Raw genomic sequence first — 18,836 nt, forward strand, 5'->3', positions numbered from 1 at the left:
TCCTCAAGAAGAAATGGTGGTGGTTGTGGTGGTACCTGCTGCTGCTGTTCCCCATCGCAATCGCTCCGGCCGCAAAATTCCCGATCCTCCGTCGGTCTGTCAGGCGGGGAGTCACATGATCTAGATTTCTGCCGGGGGGGTGGCTTTGCTGTCGTCAGTCGGCGGGCGGAAACTACGGGGGGCGAATAGGATAGCTACGTATAATCGAACAACTTTAGCTGCAACATCGAGGGGAATTTCCTCAGCTCTGTGCTAGACTCTGGGGATGAGCCATTGGTAACTATTTTCCCACTTCGGAATTAACCATGGGGGACTAAATTACTGATTGCCCTACTCTAACTCCTAGACTTGCTTATATTAAAGCGCTGCGCGTGTCAAGAGGGGTCGGTTGCCTTGTTCGTTCTATAGAGGTCGTTTTGTCGCTCGATTTGACCTTAGTACGATCATACAGGTGTTGTACCTATATTTGACCCTTACATATACCGTATAACTCAGAGCTCTCAGATCGGGAACTCTGTGCGTCTTGAAGCCCTGCGTTGTCCTCGCAAACCTAGAAACTCTCAGTAACTCTCAGAGAGCCTCCCTCAGCTTTCCCGGTTGCGACTTTTTTTTAAGGTCAACCTCTACATGGGTAGCCAACATACACACCATATATCTCGGAAACATACCTAGGATTATAATGGCGCGAGGCGAAGACAATAACGGCACAGTGGCCATGCCCCGACTGGAGGATATCCTTCGGTACCCGGAAGATCTTGACAAGATTGTGGCCCTGAAAGCTGAGTACTCGCGGAAGAAAGGCGCTGTTGATGCACAGCTGCGCGAGGGGCTTAGGGACCAGCTCGAATCCGTTCAACGCAGTATTAACGCTCTCACCGAGGGTCAGCGGCAGGTGTCCAAGACCAAGGACGAGCTGCAAGGCATCGACAAGCTGTGCGCCGAGTCTCAAAATAGTGTGGAGGACTTCTCTCAGATTGACAAATTAGCCAAGGTGCAACGCAATTTTGAGGCGACACTGATGATGAAGAAAGGACTGGAAACGTTCAGCGAGAACCTGGCGGTTGTCGAGGATCTCCTGCGGGAGGACGATGACGACCTGGAGAATCAGCCCAACCTGTTGAAGGCTCATATGCAGATCTCCCGACTGCGCGACTTCCGGGACGAGGCCATGGATCAGATACGCAAGGCGCAGGATCCGAGTAGTGAGCAGACGCTGGGGGACTTTTTCCAGGGCTTAGATTCCGTCATCGACTGGTTCGATGATCATCTGGGGACGGCCTGCATGAATCTTATTCCGTTGGTACAATCAGATAACCCGGGCATGGTGGTTCGGTTGGCGGTGGTTGTAATGAACGAGGAGAAGAACGATGAGACCGTCCGTGCTCTACAAGAGGCGCAGAAGGACCACCAGGACCTGGCCGACCGGTTCAAATCCATGAACGTGGGCCCCAAGACCGTGCGGGGCTACAAAGAGAAGTTCCTGAAAGCTATTGAGTTTTATGCACAAAATCAATTCGAAGAGACCAAGGAGGAGTTTCTCTCGAACCCCGACAGTCTGGACAAAAGCTTTCGATGGTTCTTCAACGATCTGTACACCGTTCAGCAAGGCATGCAGCCGCTGATGCCGAAGAAGTGGAAGATTTACAAGACATACACGGACATTTATCACCGCATGATTCATGATCTCTTCATTGAAATGATCAACGACTCGGAACTGCCGGCTGACAACCTGCTCGCCATTATACACTGGACGGAGAAGTACTACAAGAAAATGGCCAAGCTTGGCTGGCAACAATCCGACCTTCAGCCCAACCTTCTCGACGACCGGGAGCCCGAGCTCATCCGGCAGTGGCAGAACATCATCATCCGTGCCGTGGAGGAATGGACAAACCGGATTGCTGAAACTGAGAGGAAGAATCTCGTGGAGAGAATTCCCGATTCCCTGGATACCAACCCAGAAGGCTGCTTCCGCACCAAGACCCTCCCCGACATGTGGCGTATGCTCCACGAGCAGATCATGGCCTCGGGGGCCTCCTCGCGTACGGACGTTGTGGAGGGTATCATCGATGCCATGTTCGCGGTGCTAAAGAGCCGCCAGACGGCATGGCAGGTCCTCGTCGACGAGGAATGCGCTAAGTACAAGGCGCCCGGTGGCGATCAGCTCGACGGCCTCCAGCTGCTGCAGGACTGGCTCATCGCGATCGCGAACGACCAAATCGCCTGCATCGACGACAACGAGGAGACGGGTCAACTGGGCTACTTGACGCGGTTCAAGCGCGACTTCGAGACGATCGTAGACCCCAAGTACATGGCGGCGCGGGCGATCCCGGAGTTGGAAGCGCTGCGCGACGGGTACGTCGACCTCAGCACACACTGCCTGAACCAGTTCGTCGAGCTCATCTTTGCCGTCGACTTCCGCACCACGATCCCGGACTTTTTCACCCAGAAGTGGTACGGCGACTTCGCCATCAAGCGCATCACCTCCACTTTCGAGGACTATATGGCCGACTACACCCCGGTCCTCCACCCGTCCCTCATCGATATCCTCGTCGAGGAGCTCTCTGACGAGCTCCTGGTCCGCTACCTCTCGTCCGTGCGCAACCGCGGCGTCAAGTTCCGCCACCACACCGATCCTTACACCGAAAAGTTCAAGGATGATGTCCTTACCGTCTTCGCTTTCTTCCAGAACTACCCGGACTCCTTCGCCGGCACCATCAAGCAGAAATGGCGTCTGGTCGACTGGCTGGTGCGCCTGCTCGAGGCCGAAAAGGGTCCCGCCCTCGTCGCCGTCTACGAGAGTTTCAAGACTGAGTACTGGGACCTGCAGCTCTCGTGGGTCGAGGCTGTCGTGCGCACCAGGGACGATTTTGAGCGGAGCATGATCAGTGCCATCAAGGCCAAGGCGGCGGAGTTGTCCGTCGAGCGCGGCATGGAGACGCTCATGAGCAAGCTTCGGTGACTTTGCTGAATGTCATGTGTCTGGTTGATTTCTGTGCCATGGAAGAGGGTGGGTATCATTATGTCCATTCAGTTTGATGTCTGTTTCCCAGCGTGGCGTTTGGGTGTCCGCCCCGGAGTTGGTTTTGGGTAACTAACTGGTCTTGATTATGAACCACCTTATAAATGCAAAGGAAATGTAAGCTACGTTTCCTCGCGAAATAGACAACATTGATTGAGTCCTGACTCATACGTCCAATTGTAGAAGACTTGGTTTACATTAGTTGCATCCTATGCTGCTCCAGTTTAAAAGCCGCACTTTTTTACATGCCCTTCAGCACAAGCGATACCACACACGGTGTACGTGTGTGCAGTTTTCACGTAAAAAGCTGTGCCAGAGGTCGCCATCCCCATCATTTCTTATATTGACTACAGCAAGCTTTTTTCGAGAAGAACCCGATGCATCTTTTTCCGCGCTCTCCCGATTGGGGATGATTGATCACACTTGTCAAACTCCCTCATCAAGGGGCATAGCTGCAGAGTTTCGAGACGAATATTTTTGGCCCAGACGAAAGGGTTTGGCTTAGTGAAAGACTTAAGCGTCCGACGTACGCTGTTCTGGGAGTCCCCGGGTTCCCCAGGCATGCTAACCGACACTACATGTCGATCCCCTTCGAAACTGTCTTCTCCATTCTTCTCCTCCTCCGCCAAGTACTTAGCAAAAAGGTCCGCTTTCGACTTCAGGACATTAGAAGTGATCTGTTCGCGGCGCGGCATTGTTCTTTCTTCGTCGAGGTGATAATCCTGAAAATGGGCGACAAGATCCCTCACGTCTATTGAGTTTTGCAATAAAGCACCATTCAAACGAGAACACATGCTTGCTACGGTGACATGGATGTAGGATGGTTTCCAAATCGGGCTAACCTTGGCCGGGGGCGATGACTTGGTGCTTGGTGGATTAAGGGGCCGAGAAACGTCCTCAGACAGATTCTTGAGAGAAGTGGAAGGAGAGGGGGAAGATTCCACAGCAGGAGAGACCGAGCAGTCTTCCGTCACGTCCACTGAGGCCGTAGCCGGGGTGAGCTCGTCCTCGCTCGACCGCTCTGTGGGAGGTTGATCTTGTTCCAGCATATAGGCAGAATAATCATCCTCCTCGGTATGATCGTCGAAGACGAAGCCGGCTTGAATGAAGCGTTGGCGAAGATAAATCATGAAATAGTAGAGGCGTAGAGTAGGATCAACAGGAACTGCGTAAAGATGATAGGCTGCTTCGGGTGAAGGCGCCCCAACCAGGTTTTCAATGGTGACGGTGAGTGGTTGAGGGGGGCCAGCTGGCGATGAAGTAAAAGGCTTATCTTGCGGGGAAGGTTCTGCAGGGACATAGCCCACGATCTGTCTGAAGGCCTCTTGGTCTGCCAAGCGTCTGATGGCATCGAGATCGAGGCACTCGAAGAATCGACATGCTTTCTTTACGAGTCTTTCGGTGTCCAGGTTTAACATTCCCACCGTTAGATGCAGTGTGCCGGGCGGGCGGAGACGGGGATGGAAGCCCCGTGTCCGGTTGTAAGTTTTAAAAATGTCAAATGCTGTTACCCATTGCTGGAGAGCGCTACCCTCGTACACGGGTATCAGAAGCGCATGTGTTCTGCGATGTTGTCTGTGAATAACCTTCTTCTGGCGGACAAGGGCCCACGAATGAGCGGGGCGAATGCAACAACGAGATGGGGCATGACTTGTTAAGACTCCAGAGGCATCATACCTCCAGGATCTGAAGACGAGCATTTAGTGGTGGTGGTGGTGGTGGTAGTGATGCGTGGCGGTGGTCACAGTTCGGTGAAATGGCATTGTTGAGTGTACTGGGAAGTTAGCCGAGCAATAGAGACAACATGACACAACAGAGTTGGCCCTTTCATTTAAAACTTAAAGAGAGTGTGCAAAGCCTGGAAGTAGTGCCAAAGCAGAGAAATGCCATTAAGGTGGAAGAGCAAATTGAAGCGAAAGAAGTATGAAGTAAAGGAGGCAGATGAAGATGAGGATAAAGAGGGGAAGGGTGGAGGGAGGTTGGAGGTTGGAGGTTGGAGGTTGGAGCTAAGACGGAGTAAGTAATGTGATGAAATCATCTCCGCTTTCCTCCTCCTCCCCGCCCCCGATTCTTTCCAAGTCAATTCTCCCCCTTCCTACTCTTTCCCTTTTCTCGCTCTTCTTGCTCATTTTTGTGTCAATTGATCTCCAGTGACCATCGATAGCCATGTACTCTAGTATGCCCAGGGCTGTTGTCGCCGCCATCGTTCGTCCATCTCTCCGCGCCGGCGCAGGTGCTCGCTTCGCAGTACGAGCAGCAGCAGCAACACCTCTTCTCCCACAGTCCGCCCTTCTAAGCTCTCGAAACTCTCTTCTTCGGAGCTTTCACACTTCTCCCTCTACGTGCAAAGGCATTTTTCCCGACTCTGCCGACCCCGCCGCTCCGAACCCGCAATCTCACAATGTCGCCGGCGGCGCCGCCCACGTCTCGGAGCCGTCTCCATTGACTGACGGGCAGTACCACGACTACGCAGAGCATTACCTGAATACTGTGCTCGAGGAGGTGGAATCCCGTCAAGAAGAGGGCTCAGAAATTGAGGCCGAATACAGCGTTCGTTTTCCTTTGGCTCTTCTCTCCCTCTTCTCTCTCTCCCCGCTACTACCACATTCAAGCTAACCTTATGCCCTATGTCTTATGGGCATTGCGACATCTCCAGGCCGGAGTCATGAACGTCACTGTTCCCGGAGTTGGCGTGTACGTGCTCAACAAGCAGCCTCCCAACAAGCAAATCTGGCTCAGTTCACCCATCTCTGGTCCCAAGCGGTTCGATTGGGTCATCGAGGGGGACCAGATGCATGAGAAGCAGGAGTCGCGGCCCTTTGTCAACGGGCAATGGATCTACCTGCGCGATGGAACGAACTTGACCGATCTGTTGAACCATGAATTGACTTTGAATCTGCCTGAGGATATCTACAGTGAGCTGGATTAAAGGGAGAGGGTGGACATCTATGAGACGGGGGAGTTATAAGCTGGATACTATTGTGTGTAGGTAAATGATTTTATGAGGTGGGTGTTTTTACAAGGAGTCATGTAAATTATTACATTGCGCTTGAGAATATCTCAAGAGTTTGTTTTATGAATTCACTGTCGAGTAACTGCTAGACTATCTGTAGGCCGAGGCTGCCTGGAATGGCCAGCTTGATGCGCAGAGTTGTATAATCTGTGGTCAGGGAGGACCCTGGTTTAACAACCTGGTAACATTCGGCTGTATTGTCGCACCCGCGGTGTGATCGATGTGTCGAACTATTGGGAGAGAATATCCCCATCCTGAGGCTATAGAGCTGCGATTCGGCGAATCTGGGGAGCATTGGCAGGCACTCAGGCTGTGACGGGACTTGAGTATGACCCCAAGAAGGGATGTCCTGCATGCTCGCAGCCTATGCCCAGAGCGATAGGGTAACTCAAACCCCCAATATCGGGGAGCGCGGTCGATTGCACCACGGCCTCCTTTCAGGTAGCCAACCAGTCAGATATAGAAGCCCAAGGGGCCAGAAGATTGTTAGGCGTCGAGACATTCAATCACGCGCACCAATCCACCTACTGAATACTACCCAACTCGAACTGTCTACTGCAGTCTCCCAATGAGCAAGCGATCCTGACATCCCTTGCTGGTGATCACAAACCCTTCAAGCCTGCACAGCAACCGCCCCAGCAGATCCATTCTTATCATCATGGTTCGCAAGATCAGCCTGCATGGAGTGAAGAAAGATGACAAATTAGCCCCAAGCCCCTGCAGTTACGTTCGTGGATCATCGCATAGAATTCAGTACTTCAGTGAAAAGGAAAGGAGCCTACCTCGTCAAAGATCACTCGGATCATCAAGCTGCAACTAGGACAGACGGCAATATCCTCGCCGTCGCGGAGATCATCGATCGCGATCTCGAACCGATCGCCACATGGGCACGGGTAGTGGTAGATTTGGAGATTTGGATCGAAAGTCATATCCTCGATCTCAATTTCATCGTAGATGGAGATCGCGTCGTCCGCCATTATAGTTTCTCTTGGGAGCTGCGCGTGAGATAATTTTCTTTGAGTAGGGGAAAAAGTGTCTGAAGCGGGGATGATCTTGTTCAGATTGGTTCAGGTTTATCGCAAAGGGAGAACTTTTGGCGGAATTGAGTCAGGTGACTGATAAAATTGCGGGGTGGCTGATTGGATGGCGTGTGGTCCTGTGCAGCCGGCATCACTATAAAGTAGTTATAGATGTATATTCGTCACTCCCAAGAAGAAATGAAAAATGAAAAAAAAAAAAAGATCTTCGAGGTATTATGTCCATCATCATCAGGTTCGGTATCATGAAACTTCATCGTCAAGCACCACGCTCAACACAACTCGTCCATTCGCTTTATCTCCCGGCTCTTGGCCTCAATCTCTCGGATCAGTGTCCCATAGCGGCGGTACACCTCCTTCATAGATTCGTGCTCGGAGCGTATCGTGTCTCTCGAGGCATTCTCTTCTCCACCCTTTCCATCCTTATCCTCAACGCCGTATGCCTTTAATTCCTCCAGTGCCGCTACACGCCTCTCTTCCCACCGTTCCCGCGTTCGTTCGAGATGATCCCAATACCGACCAAGCGCCGCAATAACTTCCGGTGTATGAATCGTGGCCGAGATCTCCAGTTTCATAACTCTACATACCAACATATTAGCGTCAGCGACTTCCGTAAAGGCCCCGAGAAGGTAGGAGAAAAGAAAAGAGCAGAAGTACTTGAGCCTTCCATTCAACTCCTGCGCGACCGTAACCAGATGCTCTGCCTTGGCCTTCGTCGCCCGAGCGAATGCCCCGTGCTTCGCCCGTTCTAGGAGGATCACCATCCGTTCCAGCACCGCCGCCCGCGTCGCTAGTACCTCGGCTGCTGTCGCAGCCATGCGGGTCCGTGCTGCAGGTAGCTCGCTCAACTGTAGGTGGCGCAGCGCCCGGATGCGCTTGTTCAGCTGCGAAGCGAGAGTGAATGGCTGGGAGTCTATGGCCCTTCTGCTGCGCGTTGTCATCTGACGCGTGCGAGCGCGGGTGCGGGAGGGCTCTCCTGTAGGTGCTTCGGCGCTAGACGTATCTGAATCTGTTCCTGCATCGGTGATGGTGCGCAGGTCCTGAAGGTCAGCCAGTAAGATACGAGAAAAAGGCTCGATGAGATCCGGAAGGTTGCAGTAGAATAGGCTGATGTCGGGGGCGAGGAGCTGGAGGGCATTGGCATCCGGTTGGTTGTCGTTGTCCGCGGGAAGGTTGAACAGGTCGGGGCAGGACTCGAGGTAGAGGTAGACGATTGCTGCGGGATCCCGAAACTGCTCCAAAAAAGAGTGTCCCAATTACTCATGTCAGTCGCTGACGCGCATAACGTATGACAGGCGGCATTTATGTTTTGAAGTCCGCTGCGGTCCCTTACCTCCTCAGGAAGCCCGCTGTCAGGGTCGAATGCCAATCGTCGCAAGGTCTGCTTTTTGATCTTCGTCCTCGCATCGCGAATGCGGCATTCCTTCAGGTCCTAGAATGATCAAATTATTCCTGCTTAGAGGAATAGATTGCAGAGTTCCGTGAAGTACCAGGCTGACATACGTCCAAAACCGCCTTCCTCGTCGGCTGTGCATCATCGGCGCGCGTCGAGCCGTCGGGATTGAGGAACGTGGTAGTCACCTGTTCATATAGGCGTTTGAACTGGGGATTATTGTGGAGAATGACTGGATCACACGGTGGTATCATTGTTTGGTAGAAATCTGAGGGGAGGGGCGGGGGGGATGATGCTGTTTGAGGATGTTTACTTGCTTTATCTTACTTACATACTGGCTAAACCTCCGCGGAGATGCCGGTCCGTTCACCGCCATAACTCCAGGCAACGAGGCCCCCGAGTCCTGAGCTCTCAGCGCAGGACTGCTTGGAGAATGTGAAATATCAAAAGAGTATAGTATCTTAGATTTACCATCCAGAGGGAGATATTCGTTGAGACCAACACGGCCTACGTAGCACAAGTAATGCTTCGCAATCGCTTCCGTTTTCACGTTTCTTTCGTAATCATACATAAACCCTCACCACTTCACCACTCTTTGCTCATTAGGATAGTCACCCTTGTCTGAACACTGGCTGGCCATTTCGCCAGCTCGAGGCTAACGCAGGGACTGCCCAACGAAAGCAACTTCAATCTTCCAATATTGTCGCGCTGTGCGCCCGGCATTAATCCGAATCACTTAGCGGACCCCCCAGCCTCGCCTTATGTACAGCTCGGGAGCAGCTAGGGAATAACGAACAGTCCCCCAAATGTCAAGAATCGCTAGGGGGAAAGAGAAAGGACTTAAGGAACGAACGATAGCTCATTATTGTATGGAGAACAAGGCAAAAAGAACAGACAGGAGCGCAGAGTAGCAACGATGAGAGGTCCTAGAGACTCGTGATGGATTCCATGTGCCAGGAAAACAACACCACGGCCCAAGCCCATTATTTTGTGGCTAGGGCTCCACTTGGTAGAGATTTACTCCTCCTCGCTCTCCTCAGAATCATCTTCTGAATCATCACTACTCTCATTGGCTTCAACAGAGGGGACCGGGTCTGGCGAGCGGCCACCGCCGCCCTGCGAGAAGCGGGAGAGATTGCTTTCAAGCATGTTAATCTGCGCCTCCTGCTCGTACTTGCTCATAGGTTTGTTCTTCTTAGGCTTTGGAGCAGCGGTCGTAGTTGATGCCGCCACAGTAGGAGTCGCAATATCCTCATCCTCCAAAACGTGAGGGGCGTTCTTTTTGACAAAGCGAAGAAGCAGCACGAGAACCTCGTTAGGAAGCTCATCAATATCAAGCTCAATCTCTGTCTCTTGTGTACCCTATTTAACTGTGTCAACGTCACAGCACAAGGCTAAAAGAAAAGAGGTAAACATACCTTAAGAGAAGGAACGTTGCTCTGAATGATCTTGAGCGCTTCCTGCATCTTCTTGTCCGGAAGACTACTGATCCCATTCGAAATGATCTGCTTTTCCTGGTAGGTGACCCAGCGCTGTTTCTCAGGCTTGGCACTCTTGTTACTGATCTTTTTGTCTTTCTTGACGCTGCTTAGACCCACACTTCCAGGTTTCTTGACCTCTTTTTTGATGGGAGGCTTAGACTTGCTAAGTTTCTTAGAGCCGGGAGGAGTCTTTTTCTTCTTCTGGGTTATAGCCTCAATTTGACGAGACATTTCTTCCATCTGCTTCTGCAGCAAACTGAGCTTCTCGGCGTCATAGTCGCTTTCCTCGGCCTCTTCCTCACTCTCTTCTTCGGACGACTCGGCAGCACTCTGGTGCTCGGGGTGCGGTTCGTGGGTTTCGAGATAACGGGTTTTTTGTGCCCATTTCTGGTTGAAGACCTCCTCTAGGCGCTGGCCGGCAACATAAGTGGGATCGCCGGGAATGTTGAATTTGAAACAGTTTTTGAAGATCAAGCGCATATCAAGTTCAAATTCCCTGGCATTCTCGTACTGACCGGCCTTCAACTTGGCCTGTACAGTAGAGAGATCCATCGGTTTTTTGATGATACTGTGGTAGGTAGGGATGTTAAGGGCGACTGGGTCAACAGGGTAGTAGAAAGGTGCTGCATAGTTGAAATGCTTCGGCTTGTACATTTCCTCGCATACTTCGGTGCAGAAGCGCAGCTCCCATTGATACTTCTTCTTCTTTGGCTTTGCAGCGTATGGAAGATCCCGCTTGGGAGGATGGATAGAGCGCTTAGGACGACCATCTGCATTAGCAGCAGAGTCACGACGAATCAGCGGAAGACCTTCGGGACCTAGAGCAAAGGTGGTGGACTGAGGGGAGTTGCCGGTAGCACGGGCCGTACTGGGACTTGGCGCCGCCCGAGGTTCTCGACGGGCTGCCGATGTCTTGGGAGGGAGTTTCTTCGGCTTCTTTTCTTCCATCTCATCAGGCCTAGGTAGATTGTGCATCTGCTTTTCAAAAGTCCCTCTGAGTCTCTGACCTTCAATTGTAACCAAGTGATCGGGGCCGTTGAAGGTTAAGGAGTTTTGGCACATCAATCTGAAATCATCGATTACAGCCTGAGCGCTTCTATAATCATTCATCTTGAGTTTTTGCTCAATGGTCCCCAGATCCATCGGTTGCTTGATGATTTGTGGGTAATGAGGGATGTTCAGCTTGATTGGATCTACAGGATCTCTGTAGAAGCGCGAGTCATGCATGCGCTTCAGGCTTTGAATCGACTTGAGCAGGAACTTGTGTTGAACCTTAGTGATCCCGCTGTAACCATTGCTCGAGACGGCGGAGCGACTTTCAGGAGCTGGTGAGGGCGCGCTAGGAACTTTAAAATCCGTGGCAGACGCGCCTTCGCCGCCAAACTTGGTACGTTTAGCAGCGGGCTCGTCAACATGATCAGACTCTCGCTCTCTCGTGATTTTCGTCGGGGAAGCTGGAACCGCTGGGGCGTCACGCATCTCTTGATCAACACTTGTCAGAGGTGGCACCACAGAGGTAGATTTGACAGTATCACTTTTGGATGGGCTGTTGGAAGGATGGTGGGGAAGTTCTGTTTTCACGGATCCAGTGTTCTGTGATGACTGCGCAGTGCTCTCCACTTTGGCTTCGGACCGATCAGTTGATAGCTTTGACGTATCCAGTGATGCCTGTGTGTTTTTCGGACTGTGGGTGTCCGCACCCGCACCCGTAGCCTTGTCAGTAACAGATGTACTGTTACTAGCACTAGCCTTATCTTCGCCGCCAGTCGCAACTGAACCCACGTTGGAAGCTTCCTTATTTTCGGACGCGACGGCTGGCTGTGCGGGTGTATCTGTACTCGGCAGGGGAGACTTGGGTGGAGAGGCGGCTGCAGACAGGCCGTTTGGGACGGAATTGGGTTCGGCACTATGCCCATTGACAGCAGCGGACTTTGCCACTTCTGAGGGTGTCTCTGCGCCGTTGACCGGCGCATCCAGTTTGACACCGACTACAGCATCCTGCGAACTGCATGAACAGTAAGCGACGACACGTAAACAAGGCCAAGGGAAGCAACAAAGATACATACCTTGCGCGATCGACACCAGCAGGCGAGACTCCATTGGGCGACGGCGGCAGTTGAGGCTTCTCCTCCTTGACAACAGAAGAGGCCTCTGGAGGCGGCGTCGCCATTGGGTTCGCTGTGAAGAAAGCCCTCCTTGGGGTGGCCGAGATACAGGAAATCTAAGCAGGCGGCGATTCCAATGGGAGTCTCGGTTACCCGAGGATTTTAGGAAGCGACGGCAACAACAATCAACTGAATAGGGAACACTCTGCGCTATCACAGACTAATGAATGGATTCGATAAGCGGGCGAGCAAGTAAGCTGATTAGATGACAGATGAGGAAAGGGAAAACCGGTTGAATGAGCAATCCCAGATTGATGCGACGCCACGGGAGTTGCAGCAGATACAGGAAAGGATGAAGATTAGCGCGGGTCGCAGATGTGGAGAATGCGACAGAGCAAGTACTTATATCGCCAAGAGGCGGCGGGCGGTAAATGCAGCAGTCACGTGGGCGGCGAGCGTGTGTTAGCTAAGCGGGAGGCAACGGCGCCAGACGGAAGTAAAAGGAAACGAAATCAGAAGCGGAAGGAGAAAGAGATAAGATGACAGTCAAGGGGAATGTCAATGGATGCCCGAGAGGTTGAATGTTCAACCGTGCTTCACATGCACGTGCCCTTTGTTAATGCCTGAGGCCAGAGGAATTTTGCGACGCGGTTGATGGAGAGAAGGGGGGAGGAGACGGATAAAATGAATTGGGTTCGGGAGCTTGGACGGAAGTCGTTGCTAATAATAATGTGGAAAAGGGAAGGAAAAAGGGGAAGAGAAGAAAGGTTGGGAAAAAGAAAATAGAATAAAAATGATCCCAACTAAAAATAAGCAGCTGCAGTAGCTGTGGCTGGAGACCCGCGAGACAGAGAGCGCGCGACGCGAGACCGGACGCGTGAGTAATATCCCAGGGCAACCGAGGATAACACGGGGCAGCAAAACAGTCTGGGAAGCAGACGAAGGGTGATGGGATTGAGTGAGGAGGAGGGCGGTCAGAGGCGAGAGGGAAGGATGATTTGTTTGGGGGGGTGCGTTGGTGGGAAAGTAGGGGAAAAAGCGTGACCGGCGCGCAGCTCTCAGCTCTCAGCTCCAGAAACAGAGACAGAGAAAGTCGGAGGGGGTGCTAGAATCCTTAAGTACGAACGGCCGCGTCGCGCCCATCCGCTCTCTGCCGCTAACTCCATCTGCTACGCTAGTCCCAAATTATCTAGTTCAAGCCATTCTACATCTCCTCATTGGTTGGCCGATGACGCGTTCGACGAACTTCATCTTGCTATTGGTTGTATCAAGTCCTGGCCGATGGGCCCTTCCGTACCAGAGAATCCCAGTGACCGTCGGAAACATCGAGTCCTCGACACCCAAGACAGAGGGAGTGTAAGGGTAAAGGGGGGGTTAAAAAAAAAAAAAAGAAAAAAAAAATTGGAAAAAAAAGAAAAGATTCGCTCGGTGAGTGATCGATGAGAATAATATCCTCAAAGAACGAACGGAAACAAAACCAGTCCAACTCACTAATCGGTGACACTACCGATCTGCACCCTGTGATTTTATCGACCAGATGCATCACTGTTGGTACATTGAGCAAGTGGAATCAGATATGACATACCCGATAGAGACGGGTTAGGCCTTCAGCGGTGGAAGGATGCATCATGGATCTGATGGGAACTTCCCTTAGTTGCCTGCTGGTCGCCCGAGCTAGGATGTGTTGGTCTGCTGACCTGCCATAACCCCAGGGTTGTGCCCTGAGCCCTCCCCTTGCATCGCATCAAGATTAGTGTCAATGTTGATGTAACAAACCCCTTGGGTCGCTGCAAATCAAATCTCCGAAAGACCGAACTTCGAGCATTCGACGAATTTAATGGATTTGTCATAATAAGTCGCATCAATGTTGGAGACAGGGCATGTTGAGTCGTATAGGTGAGAGATTCGTAGAAGTGCCCGCCACGATCATCAAATAAGAGGCTGGACCTCACACAGAGAACATGACGCTCTCAGGTCATGGGTCTCAATGAGTATGACACATATCGGATAGTTGTCACTGGGCGCTTTTCGTCAGGGTGACTCGTCTAGGCAGCCGTTCACAAACTGTGGCGCCTGTGATCTCGATAGTAATGGCATCGAGTCGCTCCATTAGGTTGGATACGATTTTGCTCAGCTAAGATATTTGTCTTTGGTTGGGATCAGTGACTTGAACGATGTGACCATAATGATGTGGCACATTCAGTGTTAGTTTACCGAAACATCGTCACGAATCTGATTAGCTGGCTGTGAGCTGGTATACCAAGCATTGTAGCTCTGGCAGTGCAAGTGGCTGCGACAGTAATCACAAGGAATAAATGATCTTAACGACAAAACGAGGACTCTTTCCGGTTCTTGTCGAGACCGCCGGCACTAGAGGTAATGATTGTCTGTTTTCAAGGCCTTGAACTTTCGGAATCTTGCATAGTGATGCTAAGCTGAGAAAGGTGCCAGAGTACGTAGACTTAAACATGGAAATCATTTTAAGATGCAGTGATTAGTTAGTACTTTGTGCAGAGGGGGGGGGGGGTTTGCGCTTGGCCGCGGCGGAGGATTAGATAAGACACCCGGAGCGGAACTCGATCACGGGCGGCTAAGCCGCAACAGGCCAAGCGCATCACTACAGAACTTTTTTTTCCTCTTCAGCAACCTCAACTCAGGTTCAGAAAGTCGGCGACGGTCGACCAGCACAACAGGTTTCCAGAGTTAAGAGATTGTTGCTCGGTTTTGCCGTGGGGTTAGGCTCTTTATACAATCGCCGCTACAACTCCTGCGACACAAATATATCTTGCGTCTATCGCCTTGATTTTACCCGCAGAGACCGTTGAAAATGGCCAAGAAAGCGTCTCGCCCGGCCGCAACGAAAACTTCCTCCGCTGCGTCGCCCGCGATGGTCGGAATGACCCAGGTTGGGAATCAGTCTTCAATTCTGAAGGCATCTTTCGCCCCATCGGAGTACCAACTGGCACTTTTCGCGTCGGTAATCCAGGGTCTCGGTGCTCAGCATCTCCGCATTCACGATACGAATACAGGACGGTTACAGTGCGAGCATGTTTTAGGTCCCAAGGAGGTCGTCACATCGCTTGACTGGGGTTACTTCATCGGTCGTCAGAAGGACAAGGATTTGTCGAAGAAGAAGAGAAAGAGGAATTCTGATATCAATGGTGATGCCTTCGATCAGGGCGATGTTGTCGTCGCCTTCGGGACCAACACCTCCGAGATCAAAATGTACTCGCCTGTGGAGGATAAGATTGTTGGCACGCTTGCAGATGCACATGAGAAAGGAATTCGGGATTTCAAATTCACTTCTAGTCGACCTGGCCAGGAGGGTTGGAGTATCGGTGGAGATAACAAACTCGTGCAGTGGGACCTCCGCACTGGACAGAAGACGAGGTAAGCTCATCCAAGTCACCTCTCATCACTTCCAATTCGGCTAATCATGCGGTCAGATCTATTCATCTACCCTCCACGTCGACATACAACACGCTTTCGCGCCCTCTCCCTTTCAACCCCCATGTCATCTGTGCCTCTCAAACTCCGTACATCGTTAGTGTGGAGAAGGACGAATCTCCTGTGTCGTTTCCCGCCATGCGCAACCCTATCAGACAAATTTTCACCTCGTCCACAGAATCCGCGGCTACAGGCTTGTTCCTTACATCCGATAGTGATCGTTACATCAATGTTTTCGATATCGAGAATACAGGTCTTGCCATGAATCTCGTTGCTGAGCAGGGTGTGAGCTCCCTGGCTCTGTATACTGGCGTTGAGAAAAACGGCGTTGCTCTGCCGGCAGAGAAGCAAGTGCTTGCCGCTGTGACTGAAGATGGCACGATTGAACTCTTCACGCGGCCATTTGTTCTCCCCATTGAACAGGCTTCAGCCAAGGGTGCTGCTAGCCTAAAGGCCAGATCAAAGCAGATTATCAGAAGAGCAGAGGCATCGATCAAGGTCACCATCTCTGCGACTTCCGAGGCCCTGGTTTCTGTTGTGGCAGCGGCATTCCAAGGCCCCGAGTTAATTCTTGTCTGGGCCGACGGAGGTGTCATTCCCGTCTTTGAGCGGATCCAATGGCTCAATGAAGAGACTGATGAGGTGCTATTCACCGGGACTAAAACCATTCCTAGAACCAAGACTGGCGGAGTTCTGGGGTCAGTGGCCACGAACGGAAAGAAGAGCGCAAGGGACGTCGACGTCGACCAAACCAGGGTCACAGTCGAGCAAGGAAACATGATGGAAGATGACGTTGAAATGCAAGATACCAAAGAAGATGCTGTTTCCATGGCCGATAGTGGAGAAGAGTCCGACTCTGACGCCGACAATGAAAAGCCCTCGAAGCAATTGCACAAGAAGGAGGAAGATGATAGCGATGTTGAGATGGGCAATGGGCAGGAGTCAGGCTCTGAGGAGGAAGAAGATGAGACCGGCGAGCCATCATTTGGCGAGCTTGTGCGCGCTAACCAGGAAATTGTTGACGTCGAAGCCGAGCTTGAAGACGACGTGCACATGGGATCTTTAATACCCGGAAAGCCAAACGCCGCCGTGCAGCAGATTCCTTCGGGTGTATCATTGTCCACCGTGCTCACCCAATCTCTTAAGACCAACGATACCGCTATGCTCGAATCATGCTTTCAGACAAGCGATCTTTCCATCATCCGCACCACCATTCAGCGTCTTGATTCGTCCCTGGCAGCCACTCTCCTCCAGAAGCTCGCCGAGCGTCTTTCCGGTCGTCCCGGCCGCTACGGACACCTGCTCGTGTGGGTGCAGTGGACCTGTGTCGCTCACGGTGGCGCCCTTGCTGGCAAGCCCGAGCTTCTGAAGCGCATGTCGACCCTCTTCAAGGTCATGGAGCAACGCGCTTCCAGCCTTCCTTCGCTGCTTCTGCTGAAGGGCAAGCTTGATATGTTGGATGCTCAGCTCGGACTGAGACGGGCGATGCACAAGGGCGAGGAGGCCATGGACAGTGAGGACGAGGAGAACATCATCTACGTCGAGGGACAGGAGGACGAATACGATGACAGCGATGCTGAGGCACATAAGGACACTGTCACTCCTCGCACCAAGTCGATACGCGACCAGACCTATGACGAGGAAGAGTCGATAATGAACGGTGTGCACTACGGCGGAGACTCGTCTGAGGATGAGGAAGAAGGTAGCGAGGAGGAGGAGGATGAGGACGAGAACATTCTCGATGTTGAGGCGGAGGAGTCTGCTGGCTCCTCGGACGCGGAAGAGTCCCTTGAGGAAGATGAGGACGAGGATGACGAAGACGCCGCGAGCGTTGGCTCGATGGCGGACTTCATCGCAGACACGGAAGACGAGGACGAGTCTGATGACGAGGTCACTTCTGCTCCTCAGCCTCCGCCTTCCAAGAAGGCCAGGCTGAGCGGTGGTGGCGGTGGACGAGGTAAGGGCAAGAAGGCAGGAAAAAGATAGGCGATATAGATCAAATTTCTTTTCTTTTTCTTCTCCTCCCTCTGACCTTTAGATTTTATACCCCGCGTTCTTCTCAATCACAGCAGCAGCAGCGACGTTGATGTCTTTCTCCGGGATGTTTCATAATGGCCTCCAACCCCAAAAGTGCAAAGCGCAGTTGTTTTGAGAGAGTATGAGTAAAGAATTATTATGTTTTTGCTTGATTGATCTAATTGTGAGTTCGTACTATTGTATCTTCTTGATCTGGGGTTCCCCCGAATCTTCTGCATCATGTTGGATTTAGGGAGTGGGAAAATAAAGGGGGCGGAGAGGGGAATGTGATGCCTGAATATATTGTAACAACCATCCGAGTCTTTCTTCCCATCTTCTTCCATTGCTCGAGCAAATTTTCAAGTCAGTCTTGTTGTCCTCGTCGGACACTATACTACTAGTAAGCAGTCCGTCATAGCCAGACGTCTACGTGACACGTTCCTCACATCTCGCCCGGTACTTATCCGTACCGTAGATAGTTAGGCGATATGTATAGCACACACACCATGTGTCACTAGTGAAGCCCGAACCGCTAAGCCAACGTCTCCCCGACCCGACAAGCCCCCGAGTGCAACACCCGATGCTCCGGCACCTGCGACAAGGGCACCTCCAACGCGACCGTCATCTCTCCAGACGGATAAGTCGTCGCATGGCCCTCCGCGCTGACTTCCTTCGTATCCAGCGCCAGGATCGCGCCGTTCTTGCCCCCGCTCACCCACGCCTCATCGTCGGAGTACGGTAGTGTGATATGCGCCAGTCCGGAGAGGAAAATCACCCACCTGAATTTTGTGTTGTTGTTAATTATCTTCCTTCCCCCCCCCCGGCACCCCCACCTCCCGCCCCCAGTTATTGAGTCACAATGCAAAGTTGCGGAGGATTGAAGGAATCTGAGGGGAGAAACGTACTGCAGCGCGGGGGCATTATGTCGGCCGCCGTCATACTTGGCGGGGATGAGGATGTTGGTTGCGTTGTTGGTGATGGGCCCGAGGTCGAGGACGACGTTACCGGATACGCCGGCTTCGGATGTGAGGGAGTAGCCTGGTTGGAGGGCCCAGCATTCGAGTACAGACTGGTTGTTGTGGGCTGTGAGGGTCGTGATGTTGAGGGTGCTGGGAAATGTAGTGCCGCTGCCGCTGCCGCTGCTATTGCCACTGTTCATTGTTGTGGTAGTTAGGGCAGCGGTGCTGACGGCCAGGAGGGGGGAAATGAGAATGGCGGTGACTGCGCCCATCCTGGCTAGCGTGGTGGGCTGGGAGGTTGGATCTTTTTTCGGTTTTAGAGGAGGATGCGGTGTTGGTGCAAGTGCAAGTGCATACATAGGGTGG

General features: G+C 52.2%; 8 protein-coding genes across 8 annotated transcripts; 3 read left to right on the forward strand and 5 right to left on the reverse strand.

The window, feature by feature from the left end:
* The first annotated feature begins 212 nt into the window (after window positions 1–212).
* Window positions 213–3,130, forward strand: BP01DRAFT_46358 (SNARE-binding exocyst subunit SEC6). Its single transcript, XM_025579878.1, has 3 exons — window positions 213–276; window positions 347–383; window positions 452–3,130. The coding sequence occupies exon 3, from the start codon at window positions 680–682 to the stop codon at window positions 2,957–2,959; it is 2,280 nt and encodes a 759-aa protein (XP_025431206.1). The 5' UTR covers window positions 213–276; window positions 347–383; window positions 452–679; the 3' UTR covers window positions 2,960–3,130.
* A 42-nt stretch (window positions 3,131–3,172) lies between these two features.
* On the reverse strand, window positions 3,173–4,981 carry BP01DRAFT_356699 (uncharacterized protein). Its single transcript, XM_025575018.1, has one exon. It carries the CDS (start codon window positions 4,717–4,719, stop codon window positions 3,367–3,369), a length of 1,353 nt encoding a protein of 450 aa, XP_025431207.1. The 5' UTR covers window positions 4,720–4,981; the 3' UTR covers window positions 3,173–3,366.
* Window positions 4,982–5,086: 105 nt separating this feature from the next.
* BP01DRAFT_356700 (frataxin family protein) lies at window positions 5,087–6,109 on the forward strand. The gene is made up of 2 exons (XM_025575019.1): window positions 5,087–5,569; window positions 5,676–6,109. Exons 1-2 carry the CDS (start codon window positions 5,186–5,188, stop codon window positions 5,946–5,948), a joined length of 657 nt encoding a protein of 218 aa, XP_025431208.1. The 5' UTR covers window positions 5,087–5,185; the 3' UTR covers window positions 5,949–6,109.
* Window positions 6,110–6,645: 536 nt separating this feature from the next.
* Window positions 6,646–8,716, reverse strand: BP01DRAFT_373897 (zf-CSL-domain-containing protein; the record flags this gene model as incomplete). The annotated part of the gene is made up of 6 exons (XM_025576805.1): window positions 6,646–6,708; window positions 6,815–7,046; window positions 7,349–7,648; window positions 7,727–8,301; window positions 8,403–8,501; window positions 8,573–8,716. 6 exons carry the CDS (start codon window positions 8,714–8,716, stop codon window positions 6,646–6,648), a joined length of 1,413 nt encoding a protein of 470 aa, XP_025431209.1.
* A 763-nt stretch (window positions 8,717–9,479) lies between these two features.
* BP01DRAFT_365707 (putative transcription regulator BDF1) lies at window positions 9,480–12,113 on the reverse strand (the record flags this gene model as incomplete). The annotated part of the gene is made up of 3 exons (XM_025576372.1): window positions 9,480–9,824; window positions 9,881–11,948; window positions 12,010–12,113. The coding sequence occupies 3 exons, from the start codon at window positions 12,111–12,113 to the stop codon at window positions 9,480–9,482; spliced, it is 2,517 nt and encodes an 838-aa protein (XP_025431210.1).
* Window positions 12,114–14,702: 2,589 nt separating this feature from the next.
* Window positions 14,703–17,830, forward strand: BP01DRAFT_340494 (WD40 repeat and Utp12 domain-containing protein). Its single transcript, XM_025573405.1, has 2 exons — window positions 14,703–15,438; window positions 15,495–17,830. The coding sequence occupies exons 1-2, from the start codon at window positions 14,876–14,878 to the stop codon at window positions 17,479–17,481; spliced, it is 2,550 nt and encodes an 849-aa protein (XP_025431211.1). The 5' UTR covers window positions 14,703–14,875; the 3' UTR covers window positions 17,482–17,830.
* BP01DRAFT_46487 (uncharacterized protein) lies at window positions 17,520–17,949 on the reverse strand. Its single transcript, XM_025579879.1, has one exon. It carries the CDS (start codon window positions 17,853–17,855, stop codon window positions 17,559–17,561), a length of 297 nt encoding a protein of 98 aa, XP_025431212.1. The 5' UTR covers window positions 17,856–17,949; the 3' UTR covers window positions 17,520–17,558.
* A 94-nt stretch (window positions 17,950–18,043) lies between these two features.
* Window positions 18,044–18,670, reverse strand: BP01DRAFT_296601 (uncharacterized protein; the record flags this gene model as incomplete). The annotated part of the gene is made up of 2 exons (XM_025571848.1): window positions 18,044–18,290; window positions 18,417–18,670. The coding sequence occupies 2 exons, from the start codon at window positions 18,668–18,670 to the stop codon at window positions 18,044–18,046; spliced, it is 501 nt and encodes a 166-aa protein (XP_025431213.1).
* Between the last annotated feature and the right edge of the window lie 166 nt (window positions 18,671–18,836).

Source organism: Aspergillus saccharolyticus (genome assembly GCF_003184585.1).
Source record: "Aspergillus saccharolyticus JOP 1030-1 unplaced genomic scaffold BP01scaffold_15, whole genome shotgun sequence".
NCBI lineage: Eukaryota > Fungi > Ascomycota > Eurotiomycetes > Eurotiales > Aspergillaceae > Aspergillus > Aspergillus saccharolyticus.

Coding starts and splice junctions, on each gene's coding strand:
- BP01DRAFT_356700 (XM_025575019.1), top strand. CDS start 5,186: ATGTACTCTAGTATGCCCAGGGCTGTTGTCGCCGCCATCGTTCGTCCA. Junction 5,570..5,675: donor AAATTGAGGCCGAATACAGC/GTTCGTTTTCCT, acceptor CGACATCTCCAG/GCCGGAGTCATGAACGTCAC.
- BP01DRAFT_356699 (XM_025575018.1), bottom strand. CDS start 4,719: ATGCTCGTCTTCAGATCCTGGAGGTATGATGCCTCTGGAGTCTTAACA.
- BP01DRAFT_340494 (XM_025573405.1), top strand. CDS start 14,876: ATGGCCAAGAAAGCGTCTCGCCCGGCCGCAACGAAAACTTCCTCCGCT. Junction 15,439..15,494: donor CGCACTGGACAGAAGACGAG/GTAAGCTCATCC, acceptor TCATGCGGTCAG/ATCTATTCATCTACCCTCCA.
- BP01DRAFT_46358 (XM_025579878.1), top strand. CDS start 680: ATGGCGCGAGGCGAAGACAATAACGGCACAGTGGCCATGCCCCGACTG.
- BP01DRAFT_46487 (XM_025579879.1), bottom strand. CDS start 17,855: ATGGAAGAAGATGGGAAGAAAGACTCGGATGGTTGTTACAATATATTC.